The sequence below is a fragment of the Manacus vitellinus genome, unplaced genomic scaffold, assembly GCF_001715985.3.
Source record: "Manacus vitellinus isolate BGI_N305 unplaced genomic scaffold, ASM171598v3 scaffold_5_pilon, whole genome shotgun sequence".
Lineage (NCBI taxonomy): Eukaryota > Metazoa > Chordata > Aves > Passeriformes > Pipridae > Manacus > Manacus vitellinus.
The window spans coordinates 12,764,968-12,785,493 of record NW_021940682.1 but is presented as its reverse complement, the minus strand read 5'-3'; the positions used below and the strand labels follow the sequence as shown (position 1 = coordinate 12,785,493).

The 20,526-nt window shown below is 38.9% G+C and overlaps 1 protein-coding gene and 1 long non-coding RNA gene across 2 annotated transcripts in view; both read left to right on the top strand.

Annotated features, from left to right (window-relative positions):
• Positions 1-3,275: 3,275 nt before the first annotated feature.
• LOC115307826 lies at positions 3,276-13,122 on the top strand. The gene is made up of 3 exons (XR_003916191.1): positions 3,276-3,378; positions 12,486-12,545; positions 13,051-13,122. It is a non-coding gene; the product is annotated as an uncharacterized LOC115307826 (long non-coding RNA).
• Positions 13,123-13,669: 547 nt separating this feature from the next.
• The window catches only part of APPL2 (adaptor protein, phosphotyrosine interacting with PH domain and leucine zipper 2), a 29,105-nt gene continuing 22,248 nt past the window's right edge, over positions 13,670-20,526 (top strand). The window contains exon 1 of the mRNA XM_018080417.2: positions 13,670-13,766. Within this exon, the coding sequence (XP_017935906.1) occupies positions 13,743-13,766 (24 nt within the window). The 5' untranslated portion in view covers positions 13,670-13,742. The remainder of the gene's footprint in view (positions 13,767-20,526) is intronic.

Sequence of the window (20,526 nt, the reverse complement as noted above, 5' to 3'; positions counted from 1 at the left end):
CCAAAGTATGTTAGATTTATTATAGGCAGTTACTGACATTTTTAGTGTTAACCTTTCCTCTGTATCCTGAAGCTGAAGAACTGGACACACGGGATAAGTGAACTCATTTACCTCTTCAGTCAACACTTCCCACCATGATTAAAAATGTAACACTGACTTCAAGCAGCTGAACAATGCACTGAATTGAATTTGGAGGTCTTCATCTTTCGTCTGACCTGAAATGAAGGCTGTTAACATCTCCTTTACAGTTACTGGAATACTGTGGCATGCATAAACTTGAGTATTTTTAGGATGCTTTGGCTTGATTTGGTCAATACTTTTTGTTCAAGTTCTACAGCTTTTGGAAGGAGGGACATTCTTTAATTTTTATAACGACCCAATACTGCTAAAATATATTTTTTTGATGAAGGAAACAGGAGTGGGTTTTTTCAGTCTTTTATATTTTTATTACTTCTTTTCCTGGGGAGAGCTTTAGATTCACAGCACAACAGGGTCACTGTGCCAGGTGCTGCAAAATCAAGGCAAAAAGTCAGTCTCTTGTCCCGCAGAACATGCAGCATAGCATCTTACAGGATTGTTTACTTCTGTGTAAAGGGACTTGATTCTCCTTTCTCTGTGCTGTCACTTAGAGCAATGCAAAAGGATGGTGAAGTGAGGATATAACCTCACTTTGTATAAACTCTGTGAAGTATGTAGATTACGTGCAAGACAGAGGAGAATTAGGCCAAAGTTATTTCTTCATCAGGTTTCTGAAACTTGGTTTCTCTCCTCAGCAATACAGTACTTTTGTCTTGATTTGTCTCCAGACAAAGGCTGAAAGAAGCCGTAAGAAGTGTCTTAATTTTGAAGTGTTTGGCCACAAAATGGAGTGAAGTTTACATCAGCAGTCGTGCTAAAACCAAGGGAAATACTTACATGAAAGCAGAAAATTTTTTTTCTGTCTTTCCAGAAGTCAAGATAGTGTTGCAATTAATGGGGCCTCCTAAATGTTAGCTTAATATTTGGATTACTGGTTTATTTCAGCAGCATTAGCTGCTATTCCAGAATTTGTCAAAATGGCAACAATGAAAATATACACATACTGGTATTTTGTTGCAGTGATTTAAAATGGTATTCCTAAATGTGAAAGTTTCCAAGAATAACTTCCAAACTGCCTGAATCATTTACTGTTTTTATTATTGCTGAACAATGTGGTAATAACAGAGGCCAAGACTTTCAGAAATTATTTCCCAGAGCTGTTCTACTTCAACCCATATTTAGACATCTGAAGAAACGAACCTGCAAAAATTCAGTAAGATTTACAAATGTAGCTGGCATTCCTGTGTTTGAGAGCCTTTTCCAGCATGCAGAAGTGTGTGATTCGTAGCCTACTTCAGGCAATTTCTTTATAACTTTTTAGTTTTGGCTTGATATTTGTCTTGATAAACATGCAAGTTTTAAAATTTTTGCTTTCTCTAGATTTATTTTTAACCATCTTCATACCCTTTGCTTTTTATGTGCCATTGTAACACAAAACAAGGAAGTTGAGCACTGTATAAATACAAGATTGTTTGTTGACATTATTTTCCTTGTTTTAAGGCATCATTGAAAATAAAGCATTTCAAACCAGATATTTTTGAAAATCGATATGTTTTCAGTTACTGAAATAATAGCTTGATGTGGAAAACTCTCAAAATCATGCCACTATCCTTGTAGGGGAGTTCTGCACAAAGGTCCTTTGTATGTTTGGGTTCTTGGTATCCATTTCATTGACTTGGCCTTCTCTCCATTCTTTGGGTTTTGTGTTCTCTTTATTTGAAAACAGCACTTGGTATTGTGTGTTCCCTTACGTGCTAAGATCTCGAACTAGTTTCCCAAATGCATTTATTGGATTGTCTCTAAGGTAGGAAGGGTTGTAGCAGCTTAGCACATTAACAGAGTGAAATGTTGAGAGCTTTTAGTTACTCAAAGTAAGAAGGTACTCCTGTTCAATGCCTAGAAAGAATCCAAAGACTGCCTCCCTAGTCCTATATTTTAACTGCTGAGCAACACTAATTTCTGACTTACATACTTCTCAGCAGAGATGAAGTGATATTTAATCATGGGCCAGGATTCTTGAAGGATGCTGATGTTGAATTTTTCAGGACAAACAAAGTCTGGGCAGAGAGTTTTGCAGAGAAGAATAAATGCCTTGGGGAAATGCATATTCCTTCTGTGCAGTATCGTAAAACTTTGAAGTAATTTTCCCAGATTTGAACCTGGATTTTTCAGGTACATTAGAGATTCCTGTAATAGGGGATAGTTAAAGCACTTTCTCTCTTACAGGACTGACATGTTTATGAAAGTACTGGAGTTTATGCATGCCCCTCATTTAAGCAGATGAAGCTAATTATTGTCATGGGAGTTAGCTGTACAGATGGAAAGACATTTCCAGTTAGCATCAAATAGATTGGATTTATCAAAGTTAAGACTAAGGATGGAGCATGACTTTGTTAAAGGGACAGTCTTTCCTCTTTAATTATTGTAATGGTCTAGCAAATTCTTGAGCTTGGCATTATTTTGAAATATCTTTGTTTCTCGTCTCAGGAGCTGTGTCAGCAACACAGTTCTTTGTTTCTGATGATTTCACTACAACAGACCAAGGGAATTCATGTGTTTAAGATAACACAAGTCATTATGTTCTTCCCCTGTCCCCATTTGCTGACGAGGATGAGTTAGGAGAATGGAGAAAGTACAGGGTATCTCTGAGTGGGTGTATCTCTTGTGCCTGTTATAGATGAACACTCAGTTGTTTGGTCTCATTACATCAGCTCACTTTGGCAGTGACCCTGTAAGAATTGCTCAAGACAGTTGAGAGTGAACAATACTGTGTAAATTATCTCATTGGAAAGGGGTGCTTTTAATGCAGTCTGACATTAGAGAAGTAAAGTGAGCAAGCAGTGGTGTTTGACCCAGAGTCCTTAACATGGTTTGAATTACTGTAGTCAGCAGGCAGATATTCAGGATTTTTTACATTCCTAATTATGTTGGAAGGACTGTCTGTTAGCTGGAGCAAGAGACTGGGAGTCAGGATTTGGCCATAGCATTTTATCACTTCTCCTCCTTATGTCTCAGTTTACCTATCCATAATACAAGAACTAATTTCTATGTGTTTCGAGATTCTGAATAAACAAAATCAAGCAAAGGTAAAGGCTTATTATTTCTGATTGATTTTTATTTTTTGCTATGATTTGCTTATGATTCTTTTTAATATTTCCACTCAGGATTAAAACCATTTGCTTTTTTTTTCTTTTATTGAAGACTCGGTCTTTGCTCAGTGTGTTTGAAGAAGATGCAGGAACCCTTACTGAATATACAAACCAGTTGCTTCAGGCAATGCAACGAGTCTATGGTGCTCAGGTAATTTTTCATTTGTGTTTCTTTTGTTCACGGTGGAGTAGAAGATGAATTGCTATTATGATGCTGTTATTTACATGAGAGTTGCAAAGTACCTGTACCTCTTGTGGTTTAAGGGGAGTCGTGGGTGTTTTTCATCTGGTATCTCAGCCCCTTCCCTCCTTAATGCTCAGAAAAGTCATATTTATGAAAAAGATCTTGTTTTCTTTGTCTGTCTCCAAGCAATTCATGAAAGTAAAATTGTGGTATGTCCTTACCTTAGGGTGCATTGAAAGGCCAGTCTTGACAAAATTGCTTACCTAAATGTAAACACAATACACAGGTACTCACACTGACTTTAGGCACCTAACTTAGATGCTGTGACTCACCTTTTGGAGGGAACTGTCTGTGTCTATTGATTACAGAGAGAATGTGCACTTTGGATCATACTGAAGTCAAGTACCTACAGTAGCCAGAGTGAAAAGTATGGGAGCAGGAGCAGAAAAAATAACATTTTCTAAAGTACTTACATGACCTAGATGACTGAATCCCCTCAAAATTATATCCAGTGCTTTGGAAAAGGTTACTGTAAATCTGAGTGATTTTCAGTGACACTGATTCCCATGTGCGTAAAACTCGATATTTCAAAATACCCTGTCTAGGTCTTGAAAGACATACACAGTGTGTCATGGAATTTTTGCAAGTATTTATGTAGGTTAGATACCTGAGTTCCCTAGAAACAGCTTTTCTATTCTTAAACCAGTAAATCAGAGTACACAGAGAGATGAGGACAATGGGGATATTTTGAATTTACCGGAAGAGTGCCTGATTCTGATATTATTAGGAATCAGTTCAGCTATAAAACTACTCCAAGTATGTGTCCATTTGGTGGGACTATGCTTTGAGTGACTGATAGTTTGACTTGGAAGAACTAATTTCCCAGGATCTAGTGACCTACACCTGGAAGATCCAGCTTTGGCGAGCTTCAAAGTCTTCATGTCGTGGATCTTGTGCAAATGCAGAGCAATCAGAGGCTTACAGCACAGCTTAGGTACATAGAAAACAATGCAGCACATAGCCAGGGGCTGGAGAGGTGACATGAAATCAGCACTGAAAGTCAGTGCTGGGCATTTTGGGAGTCTTTTTAAGAGCAGGAAGAGTATGGGCATGTTGGATAGTAGGAATCTGACACCAAAGATCAGGTAGGATTGAAACAGATGAAAGAAGAAACTCAGAAGATACATTTGATTTTCAAGGGTCCAGTACGTGTCTTTTTCCCCTGCTAATGACGTCTTAGGGTGGCATTTTAGGAAGTGGTTACTCTGATCTGTGATTTAAGAAAAAACACTTTATCTGCTTTTGTTTGCCTCTTCCTTTTCATCTTGGTTTTTAGCCTTCTCTATTTCTCTTGTTCCACGGTTATGACATTTCCTCTTTCTTCTCACTGTCACAGCACATTTACCCATCTGTATTTTGCAGTACTACTGAGTCTGCTTCATTTTCCCAGCACTTCTTGGCCACTTCTTTCCTGAACACTGCTTTAGTTTGATATATTCAGTCACTTGTGAGTATTGAAATATGTCTTCAGAGTTTTATGCCATTTTGAGAAGTAGAAATAGAAGGGTAATGCTGAATTGCCTACTAAACCTAAATGGGCAGTTAAGAAAAATCTGTGTGTAATATTTCTTGGCTGGCTAATCACAACTTGAGAGAAAAAGAATTTTTGTTGTGTTGTTAGGACACACATTGTCTGGACCTCAGCAGCAGCATGTGCTACCAACCCTGTAAAAGCTGAGAGTATGGAGAAATCAGTTTCTGAATTTGCCTTTTTATTTTCCTGACTTAAATTTTCTCTCTGCAAAGTCAAATTTTCTCTTTGCAAAGTCATTGCAATCCCCTGCTCTGATTTCCCTTTCTGTAAAATAGGAATTACAGTTACTGACCTACTTTAAGGCAATGACCATAAAAATGACTGGAATCACAGTCGTGGCAGTCAGACAAAGCAGTGAGTTGTACTAGTCCACAGTTTTGGAAATTAAGGGTTTACAACCCCTCAAAACACTTATGACAGTTTTAAAAATGTTAATTTTGTTTTCTTCCTAACTTTGTTCTGAACTGTAACATTTCCTAGATGTCTTACCACGTTTTCAAGATCCTTTTGGAGTAGTTTACTAGAACCTTGGTGTCTCTTGTGATGAAAACTCAAATTTTCGTGTAATTCAAACCACTGTAGCTTGTGATCAAATAACAATAGTTAATGGTTCTGAATGGATTCAGTGCAAAGTCTCAGGGAAGTAGTAATTATTACCAACTGCATGCTGCTAATTATCCTTGTGGATATATGCATATAGTTGTCTCAAAACACTGCTTTGTGTGTAGAGCAGCAGTAAACTTGTAAATTGACAGCTCAAGCTGCTTTGAACACTTTGATCAGCGAATTTGAAAGCAGTGTGAAAGAGAAATATTTGCCCAGAGTTTTTAAAAACCCTTAGGAAAATGGGAATCTTTTAAAACATCTTTTCAGACTTATGTGTATTCAAGCAGGACTTCAAGACTGTAAGGAGGGATCTGCAGCATCCTATCACAGGGTGTAGCACTGGATATGCTGCTCAGGCACCTGGAGCTGTTGGACGTGGAAGGGCCAATAACAGACAGGCTGGAGTTGGATGATCCATTGCCAGCAGGTTGCCTTTGGGTGCAAGGCCCTCAGAATGTCATGAGCCTCTGATTGCTCTGCAGGATGAGGACAGTGCTCTCACCTCTTTGGGCACCCATACCAGGTGTGACGGAGTGGTGACTCCCTCCTGCACATGGAGATCTTTAGTGAAAAAGAGGCTGTGATGCTGCGAGGCAGATGCAGTGTATGATGCCATGACTGGGGAGAAGTCACAGGAACCAAAAGCAGTGCTTGAGGAGTGAGGTTTGGTTGATCTGGCAAACCCACGTGTGTAAATACAGTGAAGCATTTTTATGTTCATCAAATAAACCACATCCTTGTGAGTATATGTTATACTTCCTTCTGTGTTGTGGTACCCTGAAGTAATCATGATATCGGTCTTGCAGAGTTCATTCCTGTAGTTCTTCCTCCTTGCAGGCAAGCCCTGATGCTGCGTCTGGCATTACTGCTGAGTTCTGTGAATGTTGTGTTTGTCATTCTGTACATTTTATTACCTGACCAATATATAATGCAGCAAACAAAGACTGTTAAAAAATTCAGTTTACTCAAGTTACAGTGCTGAGGCTCTTGCAATGGTGTATGAGCAAAGTGTGCACAGTTTACCTTCCTGACTTACCACTGTCATAGTAAGGGAGTTTCAGAGCTTTACTATTATTTCCAGTTCTCCATCATGCTGTAGAAATGGCTGAGCTGGGATCTTCACTTGAAACAAAATGCCATTTAGCAAAGACAGGAGACTGTTGTGTCTCTACTGACTATTAGAAGGGATAAACAGTTAAGCAGGTTAAAGGAAAGTAAGATGCAGTATTTTGTCACTGTAAATAGGTTTCATGTCATGAGTCCAGACAAATCTGTCTAGATACGAGGGGCAGTGATAACCGAAGGGGAGTAAAAAGAAACACATGCTGTCTTTGTAGATACATCTGGAGAGGGGGCAGCATGGGAATTGTGAAGTGTAATTCTGTTCAGCATCTGTATCTCTGTGAGCAGTTGTCTTGTAATTCCAGAGTCACACAGGTAAAGCTGCAACAACCTCTGGGGCTCACTGCCTTTTTATGTCCAGACTCTTAAGGAAACTCTTGACAATTATGGAATAGTCTTGGTTTATAGGTACCACATTACATGGGAATCAGGACAGCTTGAATCTGTCCAGGGCTGTTTTAGGTAGTGCTTCATAACAGTGTTACTTCTCTCCACAAATTCAGGACACCTCATGTCTGCATTTTTCTACAGTGCTGCTTGTTTCATTTTCCTGTGCATTGACTTCACTAGGCTGTGACTCAGTAGATAGGTGTCAGGCTCTCTAGGGTATGCATGAATTTTTATATTTATTATGTTGTAGAGCTAACTCTAAGTGTTCAGGGTTCTTAAATTAGTTCTTGCTTAAATAGCAAGTAAGCACCGATACAGTTTTTCTTTTAATTGCTTTCTTTTAATGTGTAAGGGAACTATTGTGTTCCCTTTTCAAATTATAAGACTTTTTTTTTCCCAAAACCTTTTAAGGAATAAAATTTAAGTTAGCATTTTGTAAACTTGTGGTTCCACATAGAGGAGCTTCAATAGATAGTAGAAAGGATAAACATTTGCAATAAACTGCAGTTGTGAGCACTGACTTCTGTGAAGTCCTGTATTTTTGTTCCATATTCATTGTAAGTATGCATCATATATCTCTTACCTTCCTGAGGCCTGTTCAGCATATGTTGCTAACAGAGGTAATCAGCACATTACCACGTGAGCACCAATGTGTTAACAAAGGCATGGGAGTTGGCTTTAATATTGCCTATAAAGTTGGAGTTGTCACCATGCCCAGAAGCAAGTTGACACTGCACTAAGCAGGATCTGGAGATTTGAGGAAGCATAAATGTACCTTGCTGGTAGTGATTGTTTTGAAAGAAGCTGGAGAGATTATTTCCATACTGAACTAGCCATCCTATTGTAGCTGCTTTTGCTGCTTTACAGTGGAGCTTTGCCTAGTGTCTTCTGTTTCTTGAGTCTGTCCTCTGCTGAGCTGTTCCTGTTTATGAGGACGGAATGCCATGCTGGGAACCAGCAGCAGGGCAAGCCATATGTTAGCCTGATCCTGTAAAGTGCTGCACAGCCTGATCACCCTGGTGAGGCTTAGCTCCTTGCAACTCTGGATTCATGTTTCCAAGCCATTTAATATGCAAACCTAAGCCTGTAGGACTGTGCCATTTACTAGATTGCTGGAGAATTCTACTTTGTAGGAAGATGATAAGCACATATAAATTGAGCTGCATAAAACAGTTGCATCAAGACCCAGTTCTTTTTGTGCTGTGCCTGATTTGAAGGTAGATGTGCTGCCTAGTTCTCAAAGGATGGGAAGGCTGCAACTACCTCATGGACCTTCTCCTTAACCTGGTTTTTTTTCCTCACTTATGGGGCATTAAGCTTTCCCAGATGCAAGCTAAATTTTATTATGTGTCATTCTGCACGTTCATAGTGCAGACCTTTACCAGTATCTTGTTGTTTATATGAAGTAAACACTGCTCTGTACTGGTTACTTGTAGGGTTTTAAAAATGCCAACTTTAGCAGGCATAGGAAAGTTGCTTTGCAGAAAGCTTCATTATATTGGGATTGGAATTGGACATGCTGGAGTAGTTCTGTGTCTGTAGATATTAATTTATAGCTCAACTTCATCCTTTACATGCCTCCAGATTTGTAGTCTGTTAGACAGCTGTCTATGGAAATATCTTCAGACTTCAGCAGATTATTCCTCAGAGTTGATTTTGGAAAAATACAAGAAGATACTCTAAAAATGGATGGATTGCCTCACTGGTAAATGGTTAATGGTGTGGATATTTATTGCAAAGAGGTTATAGAAAAATCATACTCTCTTCTGATGATATCGACAGCTTCATGAATAAAGGTAGTGAAGGTAGTGATAGTGAAGAAGGTGGAGTCAACACATAAAAAATCACATGCCTTTTCTCTGGCACTAGATCAGAAAATAAGTTGGACTTTTTTTTTTTTTTGCTGACTTATTTGAAGATAGGGTGAGGTACAGAAATAAGTTGAGAATTAAACAGGTTTTTTAATCAATGGTTTTTCATTTTTGGTAGATTAATGATAGATTGAAGACACAATTTCCATTACCTTACACATTTGAATTGGACTTAGTGAACTCTATATCTATAAAAATCTATTCCTAGGGCTGTCATGCCAGCCAAGGTTAAAGAAAAAAAAAAGAGTCAGCACATCTGTAGTCACTGCTGATTGCTTTATGCTTATTTACATACAGTCTTTTCTTCCTTCCTTCCTTCTGGTACACTTTTTTTACATTAATGCTGCAGTAGTGTTTTCCCTGTTAAGTAAAACCTTTTAGTGCAGATGACTGTATGTGCAAGGCCCAGTACTGGTTAAGTTTGCCTTCATTTAGAATACTTTGATTTCTGTTCAGGATTTTATTGAGTTTCTGCCTGATATTTAATGAATAGCTCTCCACTCCATAAATGTGTGATGAATTCTGAAATGTTAAGGTGATGTGGAGTCAGGATCATATCATAGTTTTTTCTTTTGCTGTGGTATACTGAATTTCAGTCACTTCAGGATAAAGGAAATGAATGCTGCTGTATTCCGTGGGAAAATGTCTTGCGAAACGATAAAACCTGTTAAAATGATTTGCCTGGATTTAGTGGATCTGTCAACTGAAGCAATGCAAATTCTTCTAAGACTTCTAAGTCTTGAGACTGATTGGTAGCAGAGTGGGGGGAGGGGAAAAGGCTGATTAGGAAGAAATGGAAGGAGGATTAAACCAAACTTTCCCAGATTAGCGTGTTTAGCAATGCAGTATTACCACTAGGTCAGCAGAGCACTTTGCCTGCTTCCTGTTCCTTGTGCAATGGACTGAGTTTCAACTTGATAGCTTGATTTGATTTGTTTACAGCTTTTGGGTGTGTGCCTGTGTTTGGTTTTGTTTTGATTTTTTTTGTTTGTTTGTTTGTTTTTCCCAAGTGATACAATGAATGACTTTGTGCTTCTAATGGGAACTAAGTCTGGCAGGTGTTGGGAGAGAGGATGAAGGACCCAGGATTAACTCTCCCACATGGGGTAGGGATTGAGTAACAAGTTGTGGTGTCCTGACACAAAGAACTGAGACTATAAATGAGAAATGCAACCTGCTGGCAGCAGTGGGTTATGAATGATGCATGGAACTGTTGTCCCAAAATCAACCTAAAATCCAAAAGTAAGTTTTGTGTCAGGCACATCTGTCAATTCGTTCTGTATCTGGAGTAGTTTGCTACAAATGTCTTCTTGGCATCTATAGTTAACTGCTGTTACCTGATCATGTACTTGGGAAGGTGTTGTTAATTTACACCCCTTTGAGACCCTCTGTATTCCCCTATTATCCTATCACATACTGGAGACTACCCCTGGGGAGTAGTGATCACTGGAAGTTGCTTATTCCACACAGCTCTTTTCATTGCCGTCTTCAAACTGTCCCACGTGTATGTCCCATGTGATGAGTAATAATGCTCCTTGTTACTCTTTGAACATTATGTGAGGAAATTGAGGGTTCAGTCTTTAAAAACCAGACTGGTAGAAGCTTGGGGGATGGCTAACAAAAAAAGGATGCCTTTGGTGTCAGCCCATTATTCTGAAGCTCCTTCTAGTGTTAGCAAGTTTAACCCAGAAGAATATATTTCCCAACTTCAGAGCAGATAACACAATTGCAGACTTTGCAGGAATAAGTAAATTGAAACAAAAAGCGGGGGGGAAAGAGTGTGTTTCTAATACTCAGTTTGTTTCAAAAGATTTCTCTCACTCTGCCCCAGCTGTACATCTTACAGACGGCATCACAGTTGCTGTGTGAGGACTTGGTCTTCTTGCAGTTATTACTCAGCTCTCTCTTTGAGGTGGTGTTTATGAAAAAGATCCCACGTCTGAGAACCTCTGCTTCTTTTTGTAATCTTAAATTCCACCCACGTGCATACAAACAAAAAACAAACCCCTTTTAATGTCATGTTATACATGCAAGGAGTCCCATCCTTCCTGTCACCAGCTCATTGCCTGCTAGCTCTGCTTCGAAGGTAGTGAAGTTTCTCAGATGTTATTGTAGCTTGGGGGCAGATAGTTAAGGCTCGTTCCTATCCTTGCCTGAGCCCTTAACAGGGTTTGTTTTTTATTATAAAGCACAACCTTGGAAGGCCTCTGCTGCCCCATCTCCACCCACCCCTGAGTGTTACCACCAGAGTGCTTTAAGATGGTCAGAATCATGTCACTCAGTTTTTCCTGCTATGTGTTTACATACAGCTGCTGTTACCTGGGCTGTAGCTGGCTGTGTTTTTTTCTGAATACTTGGGTACTTAAGACTGACTAAATGTTTGGGCCTTGATGCCCATATTAACCCTCCTTCCTGACATGTCAAGGTGGTATGGAAGCATCAGGATATAATACAGTATGTCAGACGTGGCATCAGGACAAAGTAAAGGGTGTTTCAGGATCTCTGGCCCAGATGGCTTACGGTGCTTTGCTCTGCTTGCTCAAGATGACAAGAGACAATAAGAGAGCACACAAACTCTGTCCCAGTTTTAATGGTTTTCTCAATCAGCCCCAGTATAAAGGGTTCTATTAAAGCAGTTCAGAGATTGCCTCTAGTTTTATAAACTCTCTATGGCCTTATGTGTTTGGAGACAGGAATAGCTTGTGTTAAGGTTAAAATTAAATTAAAAGTGATTAGTTTTCTTCATTACTGAGGAAGAGAAAGATCTGACAGGGATTAAGACAGATCCCAGTTACCCCTTCCCCTTTTTCTTTTTTTCTAGTTTTAAGTCATTGTTAGCAAATCAGGGATACAGCAGCTGATATACCAGTGTTAGTAATACATTGATTAAAGATTGACATATCCAAATGCTTGTCTGGTTTTTCCAGCTGTCAAGCAAAAATTATATGCCTTCCCTACAAGTCTTGCCTTGAGTAAGCACGTCTTGAGGATGTGTGTGGTTTCATTGGCTGGTGTAGCCATGAGAATAGAGATGAGCTGTTTTGTGCTCCTGTATCCACTTAAAGCACTGTAATTACCTTGGCACATTCCCTGAGCATGAATGCATTATGAAGGCCCATCTGCTGGTTCTCTTTATTGATGTAGATTTTGGGGAAAGATGATCAACCAATATGAAACATTCTTATGCTGGAATGGTGGCTTACGGGTTTGAGATTGTTCTAGCTTTGTTATATTTTTGGAGTGGGGGAAACCCAAACCCAAAACTAACCCCCAAATCTTACTTCTATTCAGAGTAATTAAACCGTGTGTTGATTAGGTCTGAAGTATACCTGTTATTGCTGCTTCTCTATGCAGGTATTTTGCTTACACACAATTGAATGTTTGTGTGGGTAGGTTCAGATTCAGTGAAGAAGCTGGTAACAAAGTAGTAGTAACAGCAGAGCTAAGGACTTTTCATTATTTCTATTAACATGTCAATTTTTTTTTTGTAGAATGAAATGTGTCTTGCCACACAACAGCTTTCAAAGCAGCTCCTTGCCTATGAAAAGCAGGTATGTCCAGCATATGACTTTGATTTCTTTTTTGCCTCAGCACTTGTGAAGAATTCTGTGTAAATAATGTGTGTTCCAGAAGTGCTCAGGGCATTCGCTTTACTTAGTTTCATGTGAAGGCTGTTGTGAAATTCCCCAGGATGTTGAAGGGAGTTAGGTCATTCTTGAAAATCTTAAAAAACCCCAACCAACCAAAGAAAACCCCCCAAAAAGGTGCAAAATGTGAGTTAATAATCTTATCAAGATACAAACCAGTTTGCTCCTGTTACATGACTGTGACTTTAAAATGACTATAATAAGAATTAAGTGTTGTCCAAAATCCATTTAATTTAAAACAAGAAGAACAGGGTAAAAGGATGTGTATTAATGAGTTTCTGTTTTTTAATTTAGTTTTATCATTTATTGCATTTTGTAGGAGTATTCATTAGCTTTGTAGTAAAATACGTGTTGTATTTTATACTCACCTTTATTGATTTACAGACCAAATATGTGTTTCTATTTCCAGCATTTTGCCTTAGGCAAAGGAGATGAAGAAGTGATATCTACCCTTCATTATTTTTCAAAAGTTGTGGATGAGGTAATTTGAGTTGCTAATATTCTATTCTTACAATATAGAATATTAGGAGTTTTTCTTTGAGTCTGTCCTTTTGATTCTGANTTGCTCAAGACAGTTGAGAGTGAACAATACTGTGTAAATTATCTCATTGGAAAGGGGTGCTTTTAATGCAGTCTGACATTAGAGAAGTAAAGTGAGCAAGCAGTGGTGTTTGACCCAGAGTCCTTAACATGGTTTGAATTACTGTAGTCAGCAGGCAGATATTCAGGATTTTTTACATTCCTAATTATGTTGGAAGGACTGTCTGTTAGCTGGAGCAAGAGACTGGGAGTCAGGATTTGGCCATAGCATTTTATCACTTCTCCTCCTTATGTCTCAGTTTACCTATCCATAATACAAGAAATAATTTCTATGTGTTTCAAGATTCTGAATAAACAAAATCAAGCAAAGGTAAAGGCTTATTATTTCTGATTGATTTTTATTTTTTGCTGTGATTTGCTTATGATTCTTTTTAATATTTCCACTCAGGATTAAAACCATTTGCTTTTTTTTTTCTTTTGTTGAAGACTCGGTCTTTGCTCAGTGTGTTTGAAGAAGATGCAGGAACCCTTACTGAATATACAAACCAGTTGCTTCAGGCAATGCAACGAGTCTATGGTGCTCAGGTAATTTTTCACTTGTGTTTCTTTTGTTCACGGTGGAGTAGAAGATGAATTGCTATTATGATGCTGTTATTTACATGAGAGTTGCCAAGTACCTGTACCTCTTGTGGTTTAAGGGGAGTAGTGGGTGTTTTTCATCTGGTATCTCAGCCCCTTCCCTCCTTAATGCTCAGAAAAGTCATATTTATGAAAAAGATCTTGTTTTCTTTGTCTGTCTCCAAGCAATTCGTGAAAGTAAAATTGTGGTATGTCCTTACCTTAGGGTGCATTGAAAGGCCAGTCTTGACAGAATTGCTTACCTAAATGTAAACACAATACACAGGTACTCACACTGACTTTAGGCACCTAACTTAGATGCTGTGACTCACCTTTTGGAGGGAACTGTCTGTGTCTATTGATTACAGAGAGAATGTGCACTTTGGATCATACTGAAGTCAAGTACCTACAGTAACCAGAGTGAAAAGTATGGGAGCAGGAGCAGAAAAAATAACATTTTTCTAAAGTACTTACATGACCTAGATGACTGAATCCCCTCGAAATTATATCCAGTGCTTTGGAAAAGGTTACTGTAAATCTGAGTGATTTTCAGTGACACTGATTCCCATGTGCGTAAAACTCGATATTTCAAAATACCCTATCTAGGTCTTGAAAGACATACACAGTGTGTCATGGAATTTTTGCAAGTATTTATGTAGGTTAGATACCTGAGTTCCCTAGAAACAGCTTTTCTATTCTTAAACCAGTAAATCAGAGTACACAGAGAGATGAGGACAATGGGGATATTTTGAATTTACCGGAAGAGTGCCTGATTCTGATTCTTATATTAGGAATCAGTTCAGCTATAAAACTACTCCAAGTATGTGTCCATTTGGTGGGACTATGCTTTGAGTGACTGATAGTTTGACTTGGAAGAACTAATTTCCCAGGATCTAGTGACCTACACCTGGAAGATCCAGCTTTGGCGAGCTTCAAAGTCTTCATGTCGTGGATCTTGTGCAAATGCAGAGCAATCAGAGGCTTACAGCACAGCTTAGGTACATAGAAAACAATGCAGCACATAGCCAGGGGCTGGAGAGGTGACATGAAATCAGCACTGAAAGTCAGTGGTGGGCATTTTGGGAGAGTCTTTTTAAGAGCAGGAAGAGTATGGGCATGTTGGATAGTAGGAATCTGACACCAAAGATCAGGTAGGATTGAAACAGATGAAAGAAGAAACTCAGAAGATACATTTGATTTTCAAGGGTCCAGTACATGTCTTTTTCCCCTGCTAATGACGTCTTAGGGTGGCATTTTAGGAAGTGGTTACTCTGATCTGTGATTTAAGAAAAAAAACTTTATCTGCTTTTGTTTGCCTCTTCCTTTTCATCTTGGTTTTTAGCCTTCTCTATTTCTCTTGTTCCACGGTTATGACATTTCCTCTTTCTTCTCACTGTCACAGCACATTTACCCATCTGTATTTTGCAGTACTACTGAGTCTGCTTCATTTTCCCAGCACTTCTTGGCCACTTCTTTCCTGAACACTGCTTTAGTTTGATATATTCAGTCACTTGTGAGTATTGAAATATGTCTTCAGAGTTTTATGCCATTTTGAGAAGTAGAAATAGAAGGGTAATGCTGAATTGCCTACTAAACCTAAATGGACAGTTAAGAAAAATCTGTGTGTAATATTTCTTGGCTGGCTAATCACAACTTGAGAGAAAAAGAATTTTTGTTGTGTTGTTAGGACACACATTGTCTGGACCTCAGGAGCAGCATGTGCTACCAACCCTGTAAAAGCTGAGAGTATGGAGAAATCAGTTTCTGAATTTGCCTTTTTATTTTCCTGACTTAAATTTTCTCTCTGCAAAGTCAAATTTTCTCTTTGCAAAGTCATTGCAATCCCCTGCTCTGATTTCCCTTTCTGTAAAATAGGAATTACAGTTACTGACCTACTTTAAGGCAATGACCATAAAAATGACTGGAATCACAGTCGTGGCAGTCAGACAAAGCAGTGAGTTGTACTAGTCCACAGTTTTGGAAATTAAGGGTTTACAACCCCTCAAAACACTTATGACAGTTTTAAAAATGTTAATTTTGTTTTCTTCCTAACTTTGTTCTGAACTGTAACATTTCCTAGATGTCTTACCACGTTTTCAAGATCCTTTTGGAGTAGTTTACTAGAACCTTGGTGTCTCTTGTGATGAAAACTCAAATTTTCATGTAATTCAAACCACTGTAGCTTGTGATCAAATAACAATAGTTAATGGTTCTGAATGGATTCAGTGCAAAGTCTCAGGGAAGTAGTAATTATTACCAACTGCATGCTGCTAATTATCCTTGTGGATATATGCATATAGTTGTCTCAAAACACTGCTTTGTGTGTAGAGCAGCAGTAAACTTGTAAATTGACAGCTCAAGCTGCTTTGAACACTTTGATCAGCGAATTTGAAAGCAGTGTGAAAGAGAAATATTTGCCCAGAGTTTTTAAAAACCCTTAGGAAAATGGGAATCTTTTAAAACATCTTTTCAGACTTATGTGTATTCAAGCAGGACTTCAAGACTGTAAGGAGGGATCTGCAGCATCCTATCACAGGGTGTAGCACTGGATATGCTGCTCAGGCACCTGGAGCTGTTGGACATGGAAGGGCCAATAACAGACAGGCTGGAGTTGGATGATCCATTGCCAGCAGGTTGCCTTTGGGTGCAAGGCCCTCAGAATGTCATGAGCCTCTGATTGCTCTGCAGGATGAGGACAGTGCTCTCACCTCTTTGGGCACCCATACCAGGTGTGACGGAGTGGTGACTCCCTCCTGCACATGGAGATCTTTAGTGAAAAAGAGGCTGTGATGCTGCGAGGCAGATGCAGTATATGATGCCATGACTGGGGAGAAGTCACAGGAACCAAAAGCAGTGCTTGAGGAGTGAGGTTTGGTTGATCTGGCAAACCCACGTGTGTAAATACAGTGAAGCATTTTTATGTTCATCAAATAAAGCACATCCTTGTGAGTATATGTTATACTTCCTTCTGCGTTGTGGTACCCTGAAGTAATCATGATATCGGTCTTGCAGAGTTCATTCCTGTAGTTCTTCCTCCTTGCAGGCAAGCCCTGATGCTGCGTCTGGCATTACTGCTGAGTTCTGTGAATGTTGTGTTTGTCATTCTGTACATTTTATTACCTGACCAATATATAATGCAGCAAACAAAGACTGTTAAAAAATTCAGTTTACTCAAGTTACAGTGCTGAGGCTCTTGCAATGGTGTATGAGCAAAGTGTGCACAGTTTACCTTCCTGACTTACCACTGTCATAGTAAGGGATTTTCAGAGCTTTACTATTATTTCCAGTTCTCCATCATGCTGTAGAAATGGCTGAGCTGGGATCTTCACTTGAAACAAAATGCCATTTAGCAAAGACAGGAGACTGTTGTGTCTCTACTGACTATTAGAAGGGATAAACAGTTAAGCAGGTTAAAGGAAAGTAAGATGCAGTGTTTTGTCACTGTAAATAGGTTTCATGTCATGAGTCCAGACAAATCTGTCTAGATACGAGGGGCAGTGATAACCGAAGGGGAGTAAAAAGAAACACATGCTGTCTTTATAGATACATTTGGAGAGGGGACAGCATGGGAATTGTGAAGTGTAATTCTGTTCAGCATCTGTATCTCTGTGAGCAGTTGTCTTGTAATTCCAGAGTCACACAGGTAAAGCTGCAACAACCTCTGGGGCTCACTGCCTTTTTATGTCCAGACTCTTAAGGAAACTCTTGACAATTATGGAATAGTCTTGGTTTATAGGTACCACATTACATGGGAATCAGGACAGCTTGAATCTGTCCAGGGCTGTTTTAGGTAGTGCTTCATAACAGTGTTACTTCTCTCCACAAATTCAGGACACCTCATGTCTGCATTTTTCTACAGTGCTGCTTGTTTCATTTTCCTGTGCATTGACTTCACTAGGCTGTGACTCAGTAGATAGGTGTCAGGCTCTCTAGGGTATGCATGAATTTTTATATTTATTATGTTGTAGAGCTAACTCCAAGTGTTCAGGGTTCTTAAATTAGTTCTTGCTTAAATAGCAAGTAAGCACCGATACAGTTTTTCTTTTAATTGCTTTCTTTTAATGTGTAAGGGAACTATTGTGTTCCCTTTTCAAATTATAAGACTTTTTTTTTCCCAAAACCTTTTAAGGAATAAAATTTAAGTTAGCATTTTGTAAACTTGTGGTTCCACATAGAGGAGCTTCAATAGATAGTAGAAAGGATAAACATTTGCAATAAACTGCAGTTGTCAACACTGACTTCTGTGAAGTCCTGTATTTTTGTTCCATATTCATTGTAAGTATGCATCATATATCTCTTACCTTCCTGAGGCCTGTTCAGCATATGTTGCTAACAGAGGTAATCAGCACATTACCACGTGAGCACCAATGTGTTAACAAAGGCATGGGAGTTGGCTTTAATATTGCCTATAAAGTTGGAGTTGTCACCATGCCCAGAAGCAAGTTGACACTGCACTAAGCAGGATCTGGAGATTTGAGGAAGCATAAATGTACCTTGCTGATAGTAATTGTTTTGAAAGAAGCTGGAGAGATTATTTCCATGCTGAACTAGCCATCCTATTGTAGCTGCTTTTGCTGCTTTACAGTGGAACTTTGCCTAGTGTCTTCTGTTTCTTGAATCTGTCCTCTGCTGAGCTGTTCCTGTTTATGAGGACGGAATGCCATGCTGGGAACCAGCAGCAGGGCAAGCCATATGTTAGCCTGATCTTGTAAAGTGCTGCACAGCCTGATCACCCTGGTGAGGCTTAGCTCCTTGCAACTCTGGATTCATGTTTCCAAACCATTTAATATGCAAACCTAAGCCTGTAGGACTGTGCCATTTACTAGATTGCTGGAGAATTCTACTTTGTAGGAAGATGATAAGCACATATAAATCGAGCTGCATAAAACAGTTGCATCAAGACCCAGTTCTTTTTGTGCTGTACCTGATTTGAAGGTAGATGTGCTGCCTAGTTCTCAAAGGATGGGAAGGCTGCAACTACCTCATGGACCTTCCCCTTAACCTGGTTTTTTTCATCACTTATGGGGCATTAAGCTTTCCCAGATGTAAGCTAAATTTTATTATGTGTCATTCTGCACGTTCATAGTGCAGACCAGTGCAGACCTTTACCAGTATCTTGTTGTTTACATGAAGTAAACACTGCTCTGTGCTGGTTACTTGTAGGGTTTTAAAAATGCCAACTTTAGCAGGCATAGGAAAGTTGCTTTGCAGAAAGCTTCATTATATTGGGATTGGAATTGGACATGCTGGAGTAGTTCTGTGTCTGTAGATATTAATTTATAGCTCAACTTCATCCTTTACATGCCTCCAGATTTGTAGTCTGTTAGACAGCTGTCTATGGAAATATCTTCAGACTTCAGCAGATTATTCCTCAGAGTTGATTTTGGAAAAATACAAGAAGATACTCTAAAAATGGATGGATTGCCTCACTGGTAAATGGTTAATGGTGTGGATATTTATTGCAAAGAGGTTATAGAAAAATCATACTCTCTTCTGATGATATGGACAGCTTCATGAATAAAGGTAGTGAAGGTAGTGATAGTGAAGAAGGTGGAGTCAACACATAAAAAATCACATGCCTTTTCTTTGGCACTAGATCAGAAAATAAGTTGGACTTTTTTTTTTTGCTGACTTATTTGAAGATAGGGTGAGGTACAGAAATAAGTTGAGAATTAAACAGGTTTTTTAATCAATGGTTTTTCATTTTTGGTAGATTAATGATAGATTGAAGACACAATTTCCATTACCTTACACATTTGAATTGGACTTAGTGAACTCTATATCTATAAAAATCTATTCCTAGGGCTGTCATGCCAGCCAAGGTTAAAGAAAAAAAAAAGAGTCAGCACATCTGTAGTCACTGCTGATTGCTTTATGCTTATTTACATACAGTCTTTTCTTCCTTCCTTCCTTCCTTCCTTCCTTCTGGTACACTTTTTTTACATTAATGCTGCAGTAGTGTTTTCCTTGTTAAGTAAAACCTTTTAGTGCAAATGACTGTATGTGCAAGGCCCAGTACTGGTTAAGTTTGCCTTCATTTAGAATACTTTGATTTCTGTTCAGGATTTTATTGAGTTTCTGCCTGATATTTAATGAATAGCTCTCCACTCCATAAATGTGTGATGAATTCTGAAATGTTAAGGTGATGTGGAGTCAGGATCATATCATAGTTTTTTCTTTTGCTGTGGTATACTGAATTTCAGTCACTTCAGGATAAAGGAAATGAATGCTGCTGTATTCCGTGGGAAAATGTCTTGCGAAACGATAAAACCTGTTAAAATGATTTGCCTGGATTTAGTGGATCTGTCAACTGAAGCAATGCAAATTCTTCTAAGACTTCTAAGTCTTGAGACTGATTGGTAGCAGAGTGGGGGGAGGGGAAAAGGCTGATTAGGAAGAAATGGAAGGAGGATTAAACCAAACTTTCCCAGATTAGCGTGTTTAGCAATGCAGTATTACCACTAGGTCAGCAGAGCACTTTGCCTGCTTCCTGTTCCTTGTGCAATGGACTGAGTTTCAACTTGATAGCTTGATTTGATTTGTTTACAGCTTTTGGGTGTGTGCCTGTGTTTGGTTTTGTTTTGATTTTTTTTGTTTGTTTGTTTGTTTTTCCCAAGTGATACAATGAATGACTTTGTGCTTCTAATGGGAACTAAGTCTGGCAGGTGTTGGGAGAGAGGATGAAGGACCCAGGATTAACTCTCCCACATGGAGTAGGGATTGAGTA